We start from the raw sequence: 21,893 nt of genomic DNA, 5'->3' as shown, positions 1-21,893 counted from the left end.
AAAATACAAAAGAAAATTTCCATATCTGGGAATTATCTATATCAATGAAACCACAGATTTAGTTCCTTGCTTAATAATTGTATGTTGATTTGAATTAAATCACTAGAATGTTTAGCCATCAATGAAGATTGTTTTTCAAGGCAGAAAAGGGTTATAGTATTCAATAAAATAGAATCCTTAAAGTTCCAATTATACTAAAATTACAGACACAAGTTACATGAGAAACAGGGTAGAAGCATGTAAATAATATGTGGATTATCTTTATCATTATTTCAAGAATTGTCTTGAATAAATTTCTTCAAGTTATAATTTTCTTTTCATATAAAGGAGATTAAGTTTATGTGAATACTCACCATCCCTTAAAACATACTATTTTTTTATTTGAAAAATTCGAGATTTTTTAAAGAGATGGCTCTACACTAAGCACAAGAATCAAAGGATGGTGGGAAAAAATCCTCACCCATTATATAAAGCCTCTTCAAAACTTTTCCATTACTATTTGGTGCTGGTGACTATGGTAGTGGTCCATTTTGGAGAACACATAGGAATTATATGACAACATTTGAATTCTATTAACTGAAATTCATGTGAAGCAAAGAAAGCTCTGTTCATGAAACGGGGTTGCTTTTTCAATAATATACCATAAAAACCAACATGGATCACAAAGGAAAGGAAGATTCTTTAGCATATATAAATTTATTTGACTTTGCAATTATTTATTTACAATTGATGATTGATACCAACTGAGGTAAAAATATACATGAGGTATAAATATGAATATAACATTAAAATTCAATAATCTTATTGTATTCTCAATGGCAAGATAACAATGAACAAAATATTGTATAGTGTTTGACACAAGCTTAATGCACATTTTTAAAAAAAGGTGCGCCATGTTGTTAGGCAGTTTAGAGATGTAGTGAAAATATGAACAAAATTAGGTAATTCCAAAAGAAGGGGCATCAGAAACAAATTTTGCCCTCCCTTCTGATGGTCACTTTATTAATTATCCTCCAGATGATATCTTGTTATATCTGCCATTGTTTGAATGTTTTTTTTTTTTTGTCCCTGACAAAACATGTCACTTCCCTGGATAGTTTGAAGTCAGATAGTAACATTTATTTTGATGCATAACTACATGGGAATTTAAATTTCATGTGTTCTGGCAGAAGTTACTTTGATAGGTTCCTGGAGGACAGCCCAAATGGCAGTAGCATATTATGGGCTTTCTTTTTATGCATAGGGTGCAAGATATCCATGGCCAGTGGGACAATTAAAAAAAATTTTTTTTTTAAATGACAGACAACTGCCTTCATGCTCAGTAAAAATAATAAAAATGCAGCAAAGGTTCCCTTGAAGGTGACTGAAGCAACTCAGTACTCACACCTCTAATACTTTTAATCTCCTCTACAGAATGCCTGCATGTTGCTGACAGCAGAAAACAACATAAATGCAAAGATACTGCAAGCAGATTCAAAACAATGGAAATCAGTAAATGAAGCTCTCTTTACTACCAATTGCTGGATGACTTGCTATAAAAATATTTCTCTATTGAATTATTAATAAATTTCTCTTTATACTATTGTCTGAATGCATTTAAAACCAACCTCCCTTCCCCCCCAAAAAACATACCACCATTGGCAATTGGTATTGTCTTCTGCTTAGTTTATACAGCAATAAATAAGGTTGGGGCAAACACTTAGGTAGTTTGAGTTGACTATTAAAGAAACATGATATTAATAAACTTGTACATTTTTCTAAAACTAATTTAGAAGTATATTTTTGGTTTTATGTTAATTAAAAATCCACTCTCTCAATTGTAAAACTTCAATGAACTATATTTTTAAAGTATTATATGTAATAAAATATGAATTCCCTGAAAGTGTAATGGTCCAGTACTCTTGAATGGCCATTATTTCTCTTAAATTGGTGTCATTGTTAAGAAATCAGTGCAATATATTGGTAAGAAAATGTTAATTAACTGTGACCAAAAAGTCTATTAGTCAAATTGAATTAAATTTATGAAAATTATGAAATATTTCTATGAAAGCTTTAGAAAAAGTGTAGGCTCTTTTCTAAGTATAAAAAAAAGCTATATTTATTTCTAAATCTGGGTGGGACCACTGCTTCTGTTTCCATTATAGAGTAAATATTTGACCATGAGCTAGAACAGTTATCAACATCTTACAGCTTCTTGAACATAGGCTGGTAAACATAGGTGCTCATTGGCTACTTTTTACATTCTCATCCCATAATGGCTAATTACAAGAACTGGTTTGTTTTTATTAATATGCATTGATGGTCTGCACAGAAGAGAATGACTGAAATTATTTTCCTTTGGTTAGGGACCTTTTGGTTAGATATGACAATGGGTTACATATATCATATTTTAGGGCTGTTTATATTATAGTAGATATTGCTTAGTCTCTGTTGCATTGAGGAGGATTCTAAAAGATTGAATAAGTAAGGGTCAAAAGATGCAGGTGTTTTCCTGTTCCAAACACTCAATTATAGATATATGTAATATATATATATATATATATATAATAATTACTATACATATATACAGTATATAGAGATATACACAAATATATACATATTCTACATAGAAGTTTATTTACAATTTAAAATATGCTTCGTAGAAGCGCTTAAATAGCAAAATTAGGCAATGCACAAGTAATAATCTTTAATTTTAAGTAACAGAGATAAAAGCTCCGATAAAAGAATATCTATTATATTAGTGATCTTCAGAAAAGGTCTCTGCTGTCTGGTAGTTTCCGGCCACTTTTCAGTGCTTCCATGTTGAACACTTTCCAAGTCTCTCTTTCTCTATGAGAGTTTCTGCTTTCTCTTACTTTTTGCCAAACCATTTCAGATTTTAGTTTCTGGACCCTCAGCAATAATAGGCTGAAAAGAGTTTCTTATTCTAGCTACTTCAGCTGCACAAAGATGTCCAAAGCCTTTGTTGTACCACTCTGGGGAGTGACCTCTGGAAGGCGGGGAGAAGAACAGAAAGAGACTTAAAACTAATGTCCATATCAAAATTATCAATCATGGCTCATGATGGCTGTTCTTGTATTTCTTAACAACATATATACTTGAAATGTCAGAAGACTATGTCAAGCTTATAAATATTTGCTTCCTATTAAAATGAGAGAAGTAATGGAATGTAGCAGAAGGAGCATCACCCTTGAAGTCAGACACCTTTGGGTTTGAATGTAGGCTCTTAATATATTAGTGGCAGAGTCCTGGGCAATTACAGGAGAAGCAGCTTTGTGGTACCACAGACAGAGCATTGTTCTCAGAGTCAGGAAAAGTGAGTTCAAAATCTGCTTCATATTCTTACTTGCTCTATGACTCATAGCAAATCATTTAGTGTTTCTTAGACTCAGTTTCCTACTCTGTAACATGGAGATAATAGCATTTCTTTTCACACGTGGTTAGGGGGGAATAAAATGAGACAATATTTGCCAAAGCATTTTGCAAATCTCAAAGCACCATAGCTATTACTACCTTTATTATCTATCATATGATCATAGATGTAGAGCTAGAAAGAATTCAAGAGACCACAGAATCTAACTTCATCTTCCAGATGAAGAAAATGAGATGCAGAAAATCATTCAGGATTGCCTGCTGGTAAGGCTCTGACATGGGATTTGAATTCAGGTCTTTCTGACTTCAGGTCCAGTGCACTGTCAACTACCATATGCCGAATCTCTTCCCATCTTTTTAATTGCTCTGTCTTTAGTTTCTAATCATTGGTTTCTTGAGCCATAAGATAAGGATGCTACAACTTACCAAACTACTTCACATGGTTATGGTGAAGAGAGTGCTTTATAAACCTCAAAATGCTTATATAAATGGGAGTTACAATGAGTCTGGCATCATATATCTATAAAATGCTCTTTTTATTTGTCAAGAAGTGTGTGTAAATCTTCCCTATTTAATAAATCAATAAGCATTTAACTACCTATTATGTGCCAGGAGCCATGCTAATTCCTGTGCTAGACAAAAAGAGGCAAAAACTAGTTTCTGCCCTCAAGAAACTTACAATCTAATGGGGGAAACACCATTCAAACAAATTTATATAAAGGTAGTTGTATATAAAATAAAAATAAAATAATTAATAGAAGGAAAGCACTACGATTAAAAGTTGGGAAAAGCTTCCTGTAGAAGGTGTGATTTTAGTTGAGACTTAAAGGAGGCCAAGGAGTTCAGTAGTCAGAGCAAAGGAAGGAAAGTTTATTCCAGGCCTGAAGGACAGTCAGAGAAAAAAAGACTGGGAGCCAAGAGATGGAATTTCTTGAAAATGATATCTATTCTTTGGGCCAAAAAGAAATACTGTATAAAATATTTATCATTTATCAAGAAAAATACATGGTGAAGCACCATCAAAGTGTTAAGAAACTTCACTAAATTTAAGTGAATTGGCTTCTCAGAGGAGATACATAGGAGAGGCAGTGTCCTGGGACAGATGGTTCTCTGCAGAGCCTGCACAGATGGGGGCTCAGGAATGGAAGCAGAGGCAAAACAGAAGAAGAAAAGCAAAGAAAAGTGAGAGGCGGGAAGAAGAGACCCAGGAGAGTCAAGAGGAATCAACTATAACAGCAAAGAAAGATAATTATGAAGAAAATATGGTGAGATGGGGTCTAGAAGTATTGAACTGTAATAGCTTCATTGTGTGAATCATTTCTGACAGTGTTTGATCCTCTGTTCAGTTTGCTTCAGAAATGATTTACTCACTTGAGGTCAATCCTGCAGATGTGTGTCAGCCTGGACTTGCCAGAACCACAAGGTTCTATTAGATACTGAGAATCCATTACAACAGCTCGCACCCCACCCATCAAATGGGCTTCTTCATGTTCCACAGAGATAGATACTAAAGTGCACATTCCCTTTGGCAAATCAGTCTTCCATGTCCTGAGTAAAACAATAAAGGTCATTGTAGTTTAAGATTGAAAGAGAAAGCAAGACCAAATTTTATTGTCCCAACAATTCCCTCCCCTTCACACTCAAGAAATCCTAGAAATTCATATTTTCATGCTGAAATTTATATGAAGCAAAAATATAAATCCTCTTCTTCCCTCCCTTGCTTATTGAGAAGATGAGCAATATGATTCTGATTATACATATGAAGTCATGCAAAACATATTTCCACATTAGCCATGTTTCAAAAAAAAATACATAAGTGACAAAAATATGCTTCAATCTGTACTTGGAGTTTTATCGGTTCATCGGTTCACTTTTTGGAAGCAGATAACATTTTTCATCATGAGTTCTTTAGAATTGTCTTGATAATTGTCCTAATCAGGGTACCCAAGTCTTTCACAGCTAATCAGTATTACAATATTGCTGATATTGTATACAATGTTCTCTTGATTCTGTTCACTTCATTTACCATCAGTTCATACTACTTCTCAGGTTTTTCTGAAATCACTTGTTTGTCATTTCTTATGGCACCATAATATTTCATCATAATCAAATATCACAACTTAATTATTTGCCAACATAAAAAAGAACTGCTATAATGTTTTTGCACATATAGGTCCTTTTTTTCTTTGAAGTTTTTGGGATATCAAATAGTAGTACTACTGGGTCAAGGAATATATATGCCCAGGTTTTTTTTTTTTTTTAATTTAATAGCCTTTTATTTGCAGGTTATATGTATGGGTAACTTTACAGCATTGACAATTGCCAAACCTCTTGTTCCAATTTTTCCGCTCTTTCCCCCACCCCCCTCCCCCAGATGGCAAGATGACCAGTAGATGTTAAATATATTAAAATATAAATTAGATACACAATAAGTATACATAACCAAACCATTATTTTGCTATATAAAAAGAATCAGACTCTGAAATATTGTACAATTAGCCTGTGAAGGAAATAAAAAATGCAGGTGGACAAAAATATGGGGATTGGGAATTCAATGTAATTAAATTAGATACACAATAAGTATACATAACCAAACCATTATTTTGCTATATAAAAAGAATCAGACTCTGAAATATTGTACAATTAGCCTGTGAAGGAAATAAAAAATGCAGGTGGACAAAAATATGGGGATTGGGAATTCAATGTAATAGTTTTTAGTCGTCTCCCAGAGTTCTTTCACTGGGCGTAACTGGTTCAGTTCATTACTGCTCCATTGGAAATGATTTGGTTGATCACATTGCTGAGGATGGCCAGGTCTATCAGAACTGGTCATCATGTAGTATTGTTGTTGAAGTATATAATGATCTCTTGGCCCTGCTTGTTTCACTCAGCATCAGTTCATGTAAGTCTCTCCAGGCCTTTCTGAAATCTTCCTGTTGGTCATTTCTTACAGAACAATGATATTCCATAATATTCATATACCATAATTTATTCAGCCATTCTTCAACTGATGGGCATCCATTCATTTTCCAGTTTCTAGCCACTACAAAGAGGGCTTATATGCCCAGTTGTAAAGTCTTTTGGGCATAGTCCCAAATTATTCCCCAAAATGACGTGTGCATTAGTGTATCTATTTTTCCATATCCTTTTCAGCATGTCATTTTCCTTTCCTGTCATGTTAGCCAATCTGATACTTATGAGGTGATTTTATTAGTGATTTTTGCTATTTTTATATGCCTATTGATAGCCTTGATTTCTTTTACTGAAAACAGCCTCTTCATATCCTTTGATCATTTAATAATTGGGAAATGGCTCTACTTTAAAAATAAATTTGGCTTAGTTTCTTGTCTATTTTGATAAATGATATTTTTCATTAGGTAATGAAACATTTTTTTCTCTAGCTTTCTTTCTAATTTTGACTACATTGGTTTTGTTTGTTCAAAACTTTTTTTGATTTCTTGTAATCAAAATCATTCATTTTACCTCCTATTCCTCTTTCTCTCGTTTGGTCATATACTCTTCCATTAGTCATAGACTGACACAACATTTTCTCATGCTCTCTTAATTTGTTTATGGTATCACTCTTTATGTCTAACTTGTTTTTATTTTGGTATAGGTTGACAGATGTTGATCTATACCTTATTTCTTGCACACTACTTTTTGGCTTTCCTAACAGTTTTTGTCAAATACTAAGTTTTTGTCCCTAAAGCTTGGATTTTTGGGTTTATCAAATACCAGTTTATTATTAGTTACTTCTATGTACTGTGTACTTTATTCCAATGATGAAACATTCTGTTTCTTAGTCAAGTATCGGATTGTATTTATGATTATTGTTTGAAATTTGGTGCTGTTAGGCTGCTTTTCTTTACATTTCCCCCCACTGATTCCCTTGATCTTTTGTTCTTCCAGACATTTGTTGTTATTTTTTTCTAGCTGTATAAACTATTTTTTCATGGTATTGCATTGTATAAGTTAAATTAGAATTGTCACTTATTATATTGGCATGGCTTACCCCCATGAGCAATTAATATTTCTTCAACTGTTAAGATCTATCTTTATGTGAAATATTTTGTGATTATCTTTATATGGTTTCTATGTGTATCTTAGCAAATAATATTTTATTACTGTCTGCAATTATTTTCAATGGAATTTCTTTCTATTTCTTCCAGCTGGACTTTGTTGGTAATATGTTGATATGTTTATGACTTATGTAAATATATTTTATTTCCTGCTTAATTTTTCATTGTTTCAAATATTTTTAGTTGATTCTCTAGAGTTTTCTAAGTATACCATCATATTATCTGCAAAGATAGTTTTGTTTCCTTGTGACATTCTTATTAAAATTCTTTTCCCCTGTTTTATTGCTATAGCTAAAAGTCCATGTACAATACTAAATAAAAATAATGATAAAAAGATATCCATGGCTTCATCCCTGATCTTATTGAGAAGGCTTCTTGCTTGTCCCCATTATAAATAATATTTGCTATGGGATTTAGATAGTACTATTTATGATTTTAAGAAAAGTTCAATTTATTTTTATAATTTCCAGTGATTTAAAAAATTAGGAATAGGTATTATATTGTCGAATTTTTTCTGTATCTATTGATATAATCACAGAATTTTTTTGTTTTTGTTATTGATGTGGTCAATTATGCTTCCATCCCTAATAATGAATCGGTCTTGCATTCCTGGTATACATTTCACTTCATCATATTGTACGATATGTTATATGTTAGTATTGTCTCTTTGCTGGTATTTAATTTTTTTTGCATTAATCCTCATTAGGGAAATTGGTCTAAATTTTTCCCCCCTCTGTTTTTGCTCTCTCTGATTTCCACTAAAAAATGAATAAAAGTAATGGTGATTATGACCAAAGCTTCATTTCAATTCCCTTTCCCTGTAACCAGTTAATTAGTATTTACTATTAAGCAACTACTACATACCAAGCTTCATGTAGAAGATGGAAGTTAAGCTAAGCCTTGAGGAAAAGTTGGTTATAAGAAGTGAAGATAAGAAAGGGATGAATTTCATGCTTGAGGTTCTGTCCATGAAAGGTGAGAAGCTGGGAGATCAAGTAATATGGGTGCTGAACAGCAAGGAATCTAGTTTGGCCAGATTACTGAGTAGATGAAGAGGAGTAATGTGCAATAATCTTGAGAAAGCAGGTTGGAATAGAGTTGTGGAGGGCTTTAAATGATAAACAGAGATGTTTGTATGTGAGTTTAAAGATAGTGAGGAGTCACTAGAGTTTATTGAGTAGAAATATGTTAATACACTTAAGCAGTTTTGTAAGTGACAGATTAGACAGATTAGAGCAAAAAAAAAAAAAAACTGGATAAAACTGGGGGATGCAAAATAATGATTTATTGTAAATGTCCCAGGCAAAAAAAAAAAAAATTAAAAATAGAAAAAGCTTAAGAAGCCCTGGATTAGAGAATATAGACACCTGAGACCAGTAAACCAATTAGGATGCTTTGTAATAGTTCAGAGAACTATTAGTACATATTGGGTACATACATTGGGTACATACATTGGGTATTTTTCATCTGAAGATGAATCAATTAGTTAACATACTGAATATAAATGAATATATTTACATTCATTTATATGAATATAAATCTTTGTAGTAAATGGTGATCCTTTCACTTAGGTGTAGTGGGTTGAGGAGTATGAGAATATTACTTTTAAAAAATATACTCATAGTACAAAATTTTTTTTTAAAATATAATTCATTTACAAGGGAGTGCAGTTTCCATGTAGAATACTTTTTATTTATTTTGGTTTGTCTTAAGCACTTACAAAATATCATATTATTTGGTTTGATTTTTTTTTAAAGATTTAGATATTTTATTAAGAATTGGCTGAAAAGCATAAATTTAGCAATTGTTTTTTTATGTTGGACGTGAAACTTTGCACATACTATCTCTTTTCATAGTTTCCTGGAAATTTCCATGTATAGATCCCATTAAGACTACAAATGCAATATATTTAGAATGGAAGTTTGCATCCTTCTTTCAAAATATATTGTCTGGATTTCATTACTTTTTTGTTAATGATACAAGAATTCCAATTCTTCAAGTATTAAAAGTCACCACTGTCACCAATGTGTAATGGCGTTTTCTTGTGTAGTATCTCTCTCTCAAAGTTGCACTCTTTTCCATTTCAATTGCTACCTTGGTCCAAGCCCTTTATTAACATCATTCCTGGACTGTTACAACAACTTTTCTTTCTACCTCTAGTTTCTTCCCTCCTCCAATCTAATGTGTTATTTTCTGATCTCCAGTGACTCCCCTTTTACTACCAAAGAAAACACAAACTTCTCAGCTTGGTAATACTGCATTACACTTATCTCCTACTACTTCTGTTCAGGTATAAGTAGGACAATTCAGAATTACTTGCATGTACTTCATAGAATTCATGCCTTTTCTTGCCCCTGAGTAGAAAGGCTCATTCCATTCTCTGCCTGGAATGACAAATCTGAATGGGAAGGCATCCTCAAGTCCAACCTTTACCCCTCTACTCCATAAATGAAAAGAGGCCATCTAACCTTTTGGCTGGAGGAGTGAAAACTTCCAATAAGAAGGGATGTACTAGTTCCTACCATAGCCTCTTATATTTTTCTTATTTCTCTTTTTTAAAGCTAATCCTTACAATATAAGCTCAATTTGCATCTTTGAAGCTTCCCACTATTGTTTTTATTCCTGTCATTTGGGGGTAAACAGTCTTTCTCCAACATATCAGTCCTCCAAATAAATTCTTGAGGACAGCTCTCATATCTTACCCTCAAATTTTCATCTCCAGGTCCTTCAACTAATCCTCTTAAAGTATGATTCCAAGTCTATTCATTGACCTGGTTGCTCTCCTTTTTTACACTCTCCAAATTAATGATATCTTTCCTAAAACATACTATCCAGAATTGATTAAAATATTTCATAGGCAAAGTACAAATAATGATAATTCTGAGAATGGACTCCTAGTCCCATAAAGAGAAACAAGTCAAGTTGTGTTATATGATTGTGACTGAATATTATTATATTATAAAAAGTGATGAGGGGGGTGATTTCAGAAAAACCTGGAGTGACTTATATGAAATGATGCAAAGTGAAGTGAGCAGAACCAGAACACTATACATAATAACAATAATTATATACAATAATAAATTTTGAATGACTTGGCTATTCTCAGTAATATAATGATTCAAAAAAATTCTGCAAGACTTATATAAGGAAAAATGCTATCTATATTCAGAAAAAGAATTGATGGAGTCTGTGTAGATCAAAGCATACTTAAAAACTTTTTAAAACATTTTACTGTTTTTTCCTTTTATGGTCTGTTTTCTTTCACAACATAGCTAACATGGAAATGTTTTGCATAACTTTACATATATAATCTATATCAAAGTGTTTGCCATCTCAAGGAGAGGAGAAGGATGGAGAGAATTTGGAACCTTAAATTTTATTTTTTTCTATAATAATAGCTTTTTATTTTTCAAAATACATACAAAGATAATTTTCAACATTCACCCTTGCAAAACTTTGTGTTCCAAAGTTTTCTTCTTTCCTCCCTCCTTCCCCCTTTCCCTAGACAGCAAGTATCTGATATAGGTTAACCATATGTAATTCTTCTAAACATGTTTCCATATTTAATCATACTACACAAGAAAAATCAGATCAAAAGGGAAAAAATGAGAAAAAAACAAGCAAGAAAACAACAACAACAAAGATAAAAATACTATGTTATGATCCACATTCAGTCCCTATAGTCCTCTCTCTGGATGCAGATGGCTCGCTCAATCACAAGTGCATTGGAATTGGCCTGAATCACCTCATTGTTGGAAAGAACCACATCCATCACCGTTTGTCACCACACAATCTTGTTGTATGTACAATGTTCTCTTGGTTCTCACTTCACTTAGTATCAGTTCATGTAAATCTCTCCAGGCCTTTCTGAAATTATCCTGCTCATTGTTTTTTATAGAACAATAATTCTTTACATTAAAATACCATAACTTATTTAGCCATTCTTTAATTGATGGGCATCCACTCATTTACCAATTCTTTGCCAACCAAAAGGGCTACTACAATCATTTTTGCACATATGGGTCTTTTCCCCTTTTTAATGATCTCTTTGATATACAGACACTGTAGTGACACTGCTGGATCAAAGAGCATGCACAGTTTGATAGCCCTTTGGGCATAGTTCCAAATTGTTCTCCAAAATGGTTGGATCAGTTTACAATACTCCATTGCATTAGTGTCCAAGTTTTCTCTCGTCATTTCCAACATTTATCATCTTTTCCTGTTATCTTAACCAATCTGAGAGGCATGAAGTGCTACCTAAGAGTTGTCCTAATTTGCATTTCTCTAATCAACAGTGATTCAGAATATTTTTTCATATGACTAGAAATGATTTTAATTTCTTCATCTGAAAAATTTTTGACCATTTCTCAATTGGGGAATGACTTGTATTCTTATAAATTTGAGTCAATTATCTATCTATTTTAGAAATGAGGCCTTTATCAGAAACCTTGGATGGAACCCCAAATTAAAAAAAAAAAACAAAAAAAACAACTAATGTTAATCCTTTTTACATATAATTAGAAAAAATAAAATATTAACATTTTTTAAAAAGGGAAACAAGTCTAGATTACATCAAATAGATGCTGCTTCTACTACAACTTCTGTGTATATATGTACACACATATGTAAAATTTCTGTGTATGTATCTCTGCTTGTATGCATATGTGAATACATGTGGATTTCTTTGCGTATGTGTGTACAAACAAGCGCACACACACACACACACACACACACAATTCAGGACAGAAATAAAGTTCCTTCCAAAAAGGGAGTGTTTTATTTTCCTTGTTATTTCTCAGGCCTGACACATAACAGGCACTTAATAAATGCTTGTTACTGATATGGATGGAGAAGAAATTTAGTATCCTGGCCAAATGTATCATTCAGATTAATAGTCATTTGAAAGTCACTCATAAGCTTCAGAGGAATGTTAAATGAGAGTAAATAATTACAAACATGAAAGAAGACTGGCCAAGCAAAAAGAGGGTGAATGTAACCTGGGTGAGGATCTCTAGTCATTCAAAGAGCTTTAGCTTTCAATTATATTCCTGCAGTATGTTGAGAGAGGAAGAAAACATGACAGCATCATCCTTTCTCCATCTTGCCCTGATGAAAGTAAGGAAACAGACTCCAGATTTCATAAAATGACAGCAAATAACTGGTGGTGAGAAGTCATATTTATGGCTGCCTATATTTTCCAGCTGGGTCCCAGAGATTTTGGCTAAGGTCATTGAGACAAACGCATATGTTTATAATGAATGGGTCCTTAAAAGTCACTGCAACAGAAAAAATAAACCCTGTAGGATAAGGATCTAGCAAGAAAGGTACCTAAATATAATTTTAGAACTTTTTGTCAAAAATTTTTCATGTATGACATACTTAAAAATTTATTTGGGAGAACCATTACTAATTCATTTTATACTGGCAATATCTGAAAATCCATTCTCAGTGGGAAGCATTGCACAGGATGACTTCTTTTCCACTAGTTAACAATAAAAAAGGTTATAGTGATATCATTATATTTCATTGGGTTCTTCTTAGAATTTTCAATCATTCTCTCTGATGTAATTTTGACTCATTAGACCATTTATACTCTGAAAATTGAAGATCATTGGATTGGCATCTAATTCCAGTCCCAGAAAGCAAAGGTCTGAACTTAAATCCCATAAATCAACTGAAAGCAAACTTGAGGAAGGAACTTAGGTCTAGTTCTGTTATTTCCTAAAATCTTAAACATGAGAAAGACTCTAGAATAGTTATGAACACTAAAGGCTATGTCAGTATTTCCAACCAAAGTAATTAACTGTGAACATTTGGAGTTACAAACTCAATTCTAATCACAGACTTCCTTTTTCTTAGGGAGGGAAACAAAATAATGACAAAAACCAGGCAGGCAACTTTGAGTAATTAGGCGATGGTATACTAATGGACAGACAAGTTGTTATCAGAACTCTGTTGTAAGGAAGTGAACGATATTTCTAGTCTGTGTAAGGATTCTATAAGGGAAACTTGGACAAGACTATAACTGGGGGAAAGGAAGAAGAGTCTAGTATTAAAACATAAGGGAAAATAGACTGTACTGAAGAAAAACTATTAAGCTCAGATCAGGAAATTGAGTCATTTGGAATAATGACAAAAACCTTACTCTCCTGCATCAAAATGTAATAAAAGCTTTGATGGAATGAAACTGTTGCTTAATGTTGGACAGATGGTAAGGAATGGCAACATACAAATAAATACAGCTATGATTATTACATCTATTGAGAGAAAAAAAGTAAAATTACTAAGGGAAGGAAAGCAGCCTTACCTTAGAACCACAAAGTCTCTGGAAGGATGGGGAGCCATACTGTTCAAAACATATTGATAGATTTCTGTCTGTTTGTCCAATGTCTCCACAATCTTCCATTGCACAAAATCTTCATCCCAAAGGTGACGCTCTCTCAGAACTCGGTTCAATACTACTGAGGGAGGAGCTTCTACTTCCACAGAAGCCTTCCAGAGCCTCAGTGGATTTCCATCTCCAACCTTTGGAAAATAAAACAAAAGATATCATCAAACAGTATTAAATATTATTGGTGAAGAATGGGGTATGGTGGGGTTGATGTGGACTTAAGAAATCTCTGAAATTCAAGAGTGATCTTGGAAAGTATCTTCAGGCTGAAAAACAACTTTAGATAATTGGGTATGTCCTTCTATGTTTTTAAAAATAAGTGCATTTGCCTCCTAAATGACTTCTACCTTCTGCTCTTTCCTCTCTCCAATCCATTTTTTCTTCTTTTAAATAGCATTTTTTGCTTTAATTACATGTAAAGACATTGTTAACATTAATTTTTGAATAAAATTTTGAGTTCTCAATTTTCTCCCCTCTTCCTCTTCCATAAGATGGCAAGCAATTTGATATTGTTTATATACATGTAATTGTGTAAAACATATTTCCACATTAGTCAAATAAGAAGAAATAGAATAAAAACCCCCTACAAATAAAGTGAAAATTGCATGCTTTGAATTGCATTCAGACTCCATCACTTCTTTCTTTGGATGTGAATAGCATTTTCCATTGTGAATCTTTTGGAACTATCCGGAGTCACTCTATTGTTGGGAAGAGTTAAATCACTCACAAATGAACTTTGTGCAAAGTTCTTCTGCTTCTGTTGACTTCACTTTTCATTAGTTCCTCTAAGTCTTTTCAGATTTTTCTGAAATTCACTGCTTGTCATTTCTTACTTCACAAGAATATTCTAATTCATTGATATACTACAACTTAATCAGTTATTCCCCAATTGATGGACATCTTCTCAATTTTCAATTCTTTGCCACACTAAAAGAGTTGTTATAAATATTTTTGTATGTGTATATCCTTTTTCCTTTTTTATAATTTCTTTGGTATACAGATCTTAGTAGAGATTTTGCTTGATCAAAGGGTATGAGCAACTTGGAACACCCTTGAAGCTGCAAAAACTGCCATCCCTAGAACCATGTCTAACCATGTCATTGTCCTGCTCAAAAAGCTCACAGTGCTTTCTTAGAGCCCTTTGAATAAAAATATAAACTTCTCTTTTTGTCACAAAGTCAGCCTTCATATGGTGGTTCCAGACTACTTTTGCAGTTTTATTACACAGTACTTCTCTTTATGCACTACATGTTCTAGTCAAAGTAGCTTATTTGTTCATCTACATATATAACATTTCCATCTGTCCTCTCCATGCCTTTATCTAGGCTGTCCTTCTTGCCCAGCAGTGTACTCTCTCTTCACTTTTATTTCAGAGAATCCCTAAGCTTTCTTCAAACTCAATTTCAAGATCACTTTCAATATAAGCTATTTCCCGATTCATCCCCTTCTTAACCCAAATTACTAATCCTGATTCTGCACCTCTCGATATTTTGTATTTTTTTTTATCTTTTTTGTCTCTTGATTTTGTTTTTTTGTTTTGATTTTTTTGTCTTTGATTTTGTCTTGTTTTCTTAAATACTCAGACCCATTATTTTATTGAGGTAAGGAACTCCTGGGGTAGGGAAACTATCTCGATCAAAGTAAATCACCAACTGTTCTGCCACGTGTAATTGTAGAGAGTTGTATAGAAAGCCGCCTAGAGTTCAGTTTCTTAGTGGTTCTCTTAAACTGTGGGGTCTTGCAACTGAATTTGGGTGTTGTGAAATTATGATTTGTTATCAGAAAATGTTTCATTTGTAAGCCTATTTTATATGCCTCTATATTTGTGGTCATGTAAAAATTTCTTGGTGGAAAAGAGGTCAAAAGTGGTAAAAATTTAAGAAGCCCTGGGCTAGAACATTAAGAGCATAAGTGGATTTGCCCATAGTTATACAGGCAAAATGTGAAGTGGAATTTGTGTAATATTCTCTTGAAACAGGTTTCTTGGGGGGGCTTCTGGGGACAGCCTTCATTTCTGTTCAGTAATCACAAGACTACAGCCAGAGGTTAAAGTCCAAATCGTTTATTGTCTCTTTCAAAGTCCTGTCTCCTTCACTTGGGGCTCGGCTAGTTTTTCTGGAGGCCTATCTCTCTCCATGGTTCCAAGAGCTTGAGCTCCCACCTGCCTTCTCTGGCTTCTGAATCTCTTCGACTTCCAAAGGTTTGTGCTTGAGTCTCCAGCCACAACAAAGGTGGAAGATGGAATGAATCTGTCTCAGTCTCCGAGAGCTTCTAGTGTGCTTGTCCTTCTGGCCCTGAGAGCTTCTTTTGCTTATATGTCCCATATTGAGTATACACCAATCAGTATATCACTAAGAAACCATTATTTGTTGTAGGATTAAATCAATGCTAAACTAGATTTAACCACTGTCTCCTCAATTCTACTTAGTACCTTGTTTCAAGTTCTGGCCCATAACATCTCCTTGAAGGATTAAATCAATCACACTGAACCATGCTAAATTAGATAACTATTGTCTCTATCAATTCCACTGTCTTAGTAGCTTGTAAGAATCCTTTGTTTCAAGTTCAGAACTCTGGTCCATAACAAATTTGAACCAGATTTTCCTGACTAAAAGATCTGCCAGTTCTCCAATATGCCACACTACTACTTATTTACTTGTATACATTTCATAATTATGTGTATACAAATTATTTAGTAGTTAAGGCAGGAAGTTGACTCAAAGATTTAGAACACCTACTAACAAAAATGAAAAAGTCTTTGCCCTCATAGAGCTTACAATGTATTTGGATTTGGCAGAATAGGAAGAAGGTTGATTTGAAAGGATAAAGTAAGAATAATGATGCTCTTGGCAGAAATTGGGAAATTTAGAGAATGGGTAGGTTGGTGGAGAGAAAAGATTATAATAAATTCCATTTTGGAAATAATGGCTGTAAATAGCCTCAAGATATCTAACAGGCAGTAGAAGTTTATGAAAGATAAATTAGAGTTGGATATATAGATCTGAATGCCAGATGCATGGGGCAAGTGAGTGAATAAGAACAAGAAGAAAGAGGAGAAAAGCTAGAACTAGGGTATACTTTGCCTATAGGAAAGGATATCTCTATGGATGATGATCTAATAGGAAGTCTGAGAAGGTGAAACAGGAGATGAAGTAGGAGAGAATATAATCATAAAAATCAAGTCAGTATCTAGAAAGTATCTAAGAGGAACAGATGGTGAATAATGTCAAAATCTATAGGGAGATCAAGAAGTTTGAAAGGACATTGGAATCAGCAGTAAAGATGACATTTGGGACAGTGATTTGTATAGAGAAGTAGAGTTGGAATCTAAATTGCATGGAGTTGAGTAAGAGAGGTGATGTACTAGTCATGAGAGAAGACTAGAAGTTTAGCAATAAAAATGATGAATGATACAAGATGGTAGCTTGAGAGAATGGCAGAGTCAAATAAAGATTCTTAAAGGATAGAGAAGAACTGAACATGCTGTTTAGGAAGCAGAGGCCTACAGAAAGGGAAAGAATGAAGATGAAAAAGAGAGCTAACTCCTTGAGGAAATTAGAGGTATTAGCTTTGGCAAGAAGAATCACTTCATCCTTAGAAAATGGAGTAAAAGAAAAAAAGTGAAGATTAAAAAAGGGTTTTGAGGTATGAAATAGGAAGATTAAAAAGCTTATAAAGGATTGCTTCATTATTCTTAGTAAATTATAAGTAGAAGCGATCTCTTAAGAGAGAATATGTGGTAGGCTTGAGGGAGAAGAGCTAGTATGGGAGCATGACAACCAAGGGATTCTTGTACAGCAGTGAGGGCCCAACTGGGATTACTTTGGTGAGCCTGATAAGTAGAGCTGTGTCACTTCTTCTAGAAGGATTTAGCAGTTTATGAGTAGGAATGGAGAAAGCAGAAAATAAGGGAGACCCAGGGCTAAGAGTTGACAGAGGAAGAATGGCAGAAGGACAAAAAGATTTCAAGATTGGAGGTCAGTGTAACATTGAATTGGTTAACTACTGGGTCAAGGCAACAAAAAGAGAAGTGAGAAGTGTGACTAAATGAAAAAAAAAAAGATATTTTGCACTAAACATTCAACTTGAAAGAATGGTGTACTACGGCAGCCTTAGATTGCATTAAAACAATGAATGGGTCCAGAACCTGAGAGTTGATAATCTTCTTGCATAGTACCCTGGTTAGACCATATCTGTACTACTAGGGAAGACATTGCTAAATTGGGAAGCTAAGCAGGAATGCAACTGTAGTGAAGGATCTTGAGGTTGTGTTATAGGAAGAGTGGTTAAGAAAATGGAATATTTGTCTTGGAAAAAAGAAGATAGAGCAAGAGTTCTTAATATTTTTATATATCAGAGAGCTCTATGGAGTCTTTAGAAAAAAATTTTAAGTGCATTTTATATATAGATAAATCAATGGATACATAGATAAGATTACAGGGAAAGCTAATTATGTTGATCTACAATTAAAAAAAAATTAAAAACAAGTTCATAAATATCAGGTTAAGAGCCCTTGCCTCAGGGTGATTTGATAGTTTTTTACAAGTATTTGAAGCATTCTCAAGTGGAAGAGGAATGACAAATAACTTTCTTCCTTTCTCTCCTCTTCCATAAAAAGATGTCAAAAACTTAACTTTTCTAATCAGCTCATTTAGCTCTTAAATAGTATACTGATAAATTCAATTAGTTTGATCAAATTGCTTTGAAAATTTTTTTCTTGTTAAAAGTAGTGACCCTTTCTAGAGGGAATAAGCAACAGGTAAGAAAAGGAAAATTTGTGACTGATGTAAGGAAAAACTTCTCCTCAAAATAGACCTGCCCAGAAGTAAAATGTGCTGCTTTAACAGGTAGTGAGTTTTCCTTCCGTGAACCTACTCAAGAAAAAGTTGAGTGATTACTTGTTCAGTAAATTGGTTGCATCAGATACTCTTTGAGACCTCCTTCCAGCTCAGTCTATAATTCTCACCCCCTGTTACTTGTGAGCATTTTAACTGTTAGTTTTTCATTCTATCAAAGTCAAATATAACTCTAAGTAATTTCCACCCACTTGTTAGTTTTATTCCTAGGAACAAGACAAAGTTTTAAATTCCTTATCTGGTAGAGGTATTTTGAAGTTAATTAATCCAGGAAATTACCTTTTTGAAAGCAAGATCTGTACTGTCTGTGCTTGAACAAGTGACCCATCCTTTGAATTTTTCCTTTGCTTCTTTCTGTAAACCTAGGATGAGATGTTCCAGGTATACATGGAAATTTCCTCCATTCTCTTCCAGCTGTTTTCCCAGGTCTTCCAGTGTTGGGGAATGGATTTCAGCTTCCATATAAGAGTTACGAGACTGAGCTACCATATCATGTGGGACCTGTTCCAAAAGATTGCCAGCAGGTTTAAGTGAAAGAAATATTTAGCTTTTCAAAAATGTTTTTACTCATAATCACTTATTAAACAAATGTTTATTTTGCTCCTATTATGTACAAGGCACCATATCAGATACTGAGGAGATGAATCAATTAAAACACAAACATTTACAAAGTCTTTGAGGAGTTAACAATTTCTTAGACTAAGTAATGGATAATAATAATCTTTTTTGCCTAAATTAGGTTTTTTTCACTTACCAAATATCACTGCTATATAATATTAATTTTGGAAAATGAGAAATACAGGTAATATATTACTGAAGTTATATTTATGGTGCCAACTTTCAATGATTTTTCTAGTTGTTCTATTTCCTTTTTTTAAATTTTATTCTTAATCCATTTTCAATCAGTGTGATTCAAGAAAATGTATGATATAGTATAAAGAATATTGAGTTTTCACTTTGAAGACCTGAATACAAGTGCCAAACTTGCCACTTGTAGGAATATGATTGTGGATCAGTCACAATGTTTCTCAATTTCTGTTTCCACCTTTGCAAAATGCAATCAATAATTCTTTTCATTACCTATTTCACTACTTTTGCACAGGACATTGGACCTGAAGTCAGGGATACTCAAGTTCAGATCCAGATCTACTAGCTGTATGACCCTAAGCAAGTTATTTAACTTTTGTTTACCTAAGTTTTCTCATCTATAAAATAGAGATAATGATAGCACCTACTTCACAAAGTTTTTGTGAGGATAAAATGAGATATTTATAAAGTTCTTTGCAAAATGTAAAACTTAAAGCACCATATAGGGTGTTCCAAATGATGAAGATGATGTTGATGGGGTGATGACTTAATGAAAGTGACTGTAAAAGTCCTTCATAAATGCAAAGCACAGATATGTATACATATGTTCACATACATGCATACACATTAGTATATATAAAATATGACAATATATTTATATGTAAATGAATAACAATTACTATGTCAGTACATTTCTAAATTCAGCAACATGCCAGGTATGAATAAAGATAGATCTTATAAAATCAATTATGTAACCATGAAGGAAGGCAGTTAAGTTCCTTATATTTTAAGAGTACTCTTTTTTTCTTGACACATTCTCAAAATCCTTGACCAATTTAAAAAATGTCACAAGAGTCTAGTTCACTTACTTCTCAAATGCATCAGTTACTCAACATATTAATGGGAATATGAACAATGTTTATTAATGCCAAAAAATACTGAATCTAGTCAAATCTAAAGGGGGAATTAGATAACTGAAATAAAATGTACCAGCAAACCACCAAAGTTATTTCCCTACATTCGTGAAAGCTGTAATGAGGTCTATGTATTTGTATCTAATCAAAACCTCTATTTCAAGGATTATGTTTTTGAGCTTTTTCAAGTAAATGCTAGAAAAATACAAGGTGCTATTATTTATATGAAGAAAATGAAGGAACAAACAAGTATAAACCATAAATACTTTAAATATTCCCAGTGTCTCATCGAGTTCCAAGAACTATAATGAATGCAGCCAGAGTTGTTCACTCACCTCAAAAAGTTTGTCACATTCTATTATCATGTGGGCAAGACCTTGAGTGGCTGCCAGATTTTCATTGAGGTCCTTTTGATCTGGCTTGCCTGTAGCATATTTCTTCTGTATCACTCTGTAATTGAATGCCAATGTCACATTTGAATGTAAAACCAAATATATTTTTGGGACCCAGAGCCCATCCCTCCTGGTTTCTATTCATTACCAGATGCTATCCAAATTCCAAACTTTCTCATTTCTAAACAAAGATGATTACCACACATTTTAGATATTTGAATTAGGTTGGATCCTTGCCACTTTAATTATTTGTAATTGAAAGGCTTGGGAAAAGATGAGGATTACTAACAGTTATGTAGGGAGCAAAGGAACCATTTTCCAAGATTTGAAACACTTAATTGCATGGTTCCATGTTTTGATTTTTAGTGTAGCCTGCCCATGAGAATTTATGGTATATAACTTTGCCTTCTTCCTTTCCTACACCACAAAAAAGAACAACACAAGTCATAAACCTTCCTAGACAAGTTCAAAATCATTCTCTTAAATGGCATCATCATGAATACAATGATACTAAGATTAAATTGCCTTGCAAAATTTTCTTAATAAAAGTGCTGCAACATAAATGAACAACATTTTTATGCCTCTGGGGTAGGGGTAGGTTGGGAATCCTCAGCTTACTCCTAACCCCCAAACAATTACTCTTACTGTTATGAAAAACACACCTTGGGGAACTTTCTTTCTTTAATAAATTAAGATGGAAAAGGGAAGGAGCAAGACACACAGCCAGGTTCATGGGTGTCATCTGATTTTCTTCCACTAAATTTACAACATCATTCAGGAAACACAATAGAGTCTGCAGGACCTCTCTGTTCTCATCTGCCAGCAACATGATGGCAGCCTGCACTGCCTGGAGGCGCTGATCTTTTGGAACATCTGAGGAAAAACAAGAACTGATCAGTGCAATGGACCTTCCAAACAAACTAAGAAGATGCTTACAGTGGAGTCTATTTCTTTTTCAGGGTTGCAGAATCAATTATGATTTAATTAACACAAGTGGTCTTTGCATTTGTGGAATCTAGAGAGATTTAGTAATTGAAAACTGAGGGTACTGATACATGGGAAAAATGGAAAAATAAATCATT

General features: G+C 33.5%; 1 protein-coding gene across 4 annotated transcripts in view; it reads right to left on the bottom strand.

Moving 5' to 3' along the window:
• Positions 1–677: 677 nt before the first annotated feature.
• The window catches only part of STARD13 (StAR related lipid transfer domain containing 13), a 285,280-nt gene continuing 264,064 nt past the window's right edge, over positions 678–21,893 (bottom strand). For all 4 annotated transcript variants that reach the window (XM_031963687.1, XM_012545229.3, XM_023499614.2 and 1 more), the window contains exons 9-14: positions 21,474–21,684; positions 20,755–20,869; positions 18,978–19,199; positions 13,759–13,976; positions 4,744–4,920; positions 678–2,989 (exon numbers count right to left, since the gene is read on the bottom strand). In XM_031963687.1, coding sequence (XP_031819547.1) covers positions 2,872–2,989; positions 4,744–4,920; positions 13,759–13,976; positions 18,978–19,199; positions 20,755–20,869; positions 21,474–21,684 — 1,061 coding nt within the window. In that variant the 3' untranslated portion in view covers positions 678–2,871. The remainder of the gene's footprint in view (positions 2,990–4,743; positions 4,921–13,758; positions 13,977–18,977; positions 19,200–20,754; positions 20,870–21,473; positions 21,685–21,893) is intronic.

Source organism: Sarcophilus harrisii, chromosome 3 (assembly GCF_902635505.1).
Source record: "Sarcophilus harrisii chromosome 3, mSarHar1.11, whole genome shotgun sequence".
In the NCBI taxonomy this organism is placed as follows: domain Eukaryota; kingdom Metazoa; phylum Chordata; class Mammalia; order Dasyuromorphia; family Dasyuridae; genus Sarcophilus; species Sarcophilus harrisii.
The sequence above is the reverse complement of the archived record's forward strand: the minus strand, read 5'-3'. Positions and strand labels throughout refer to the sequence as shown.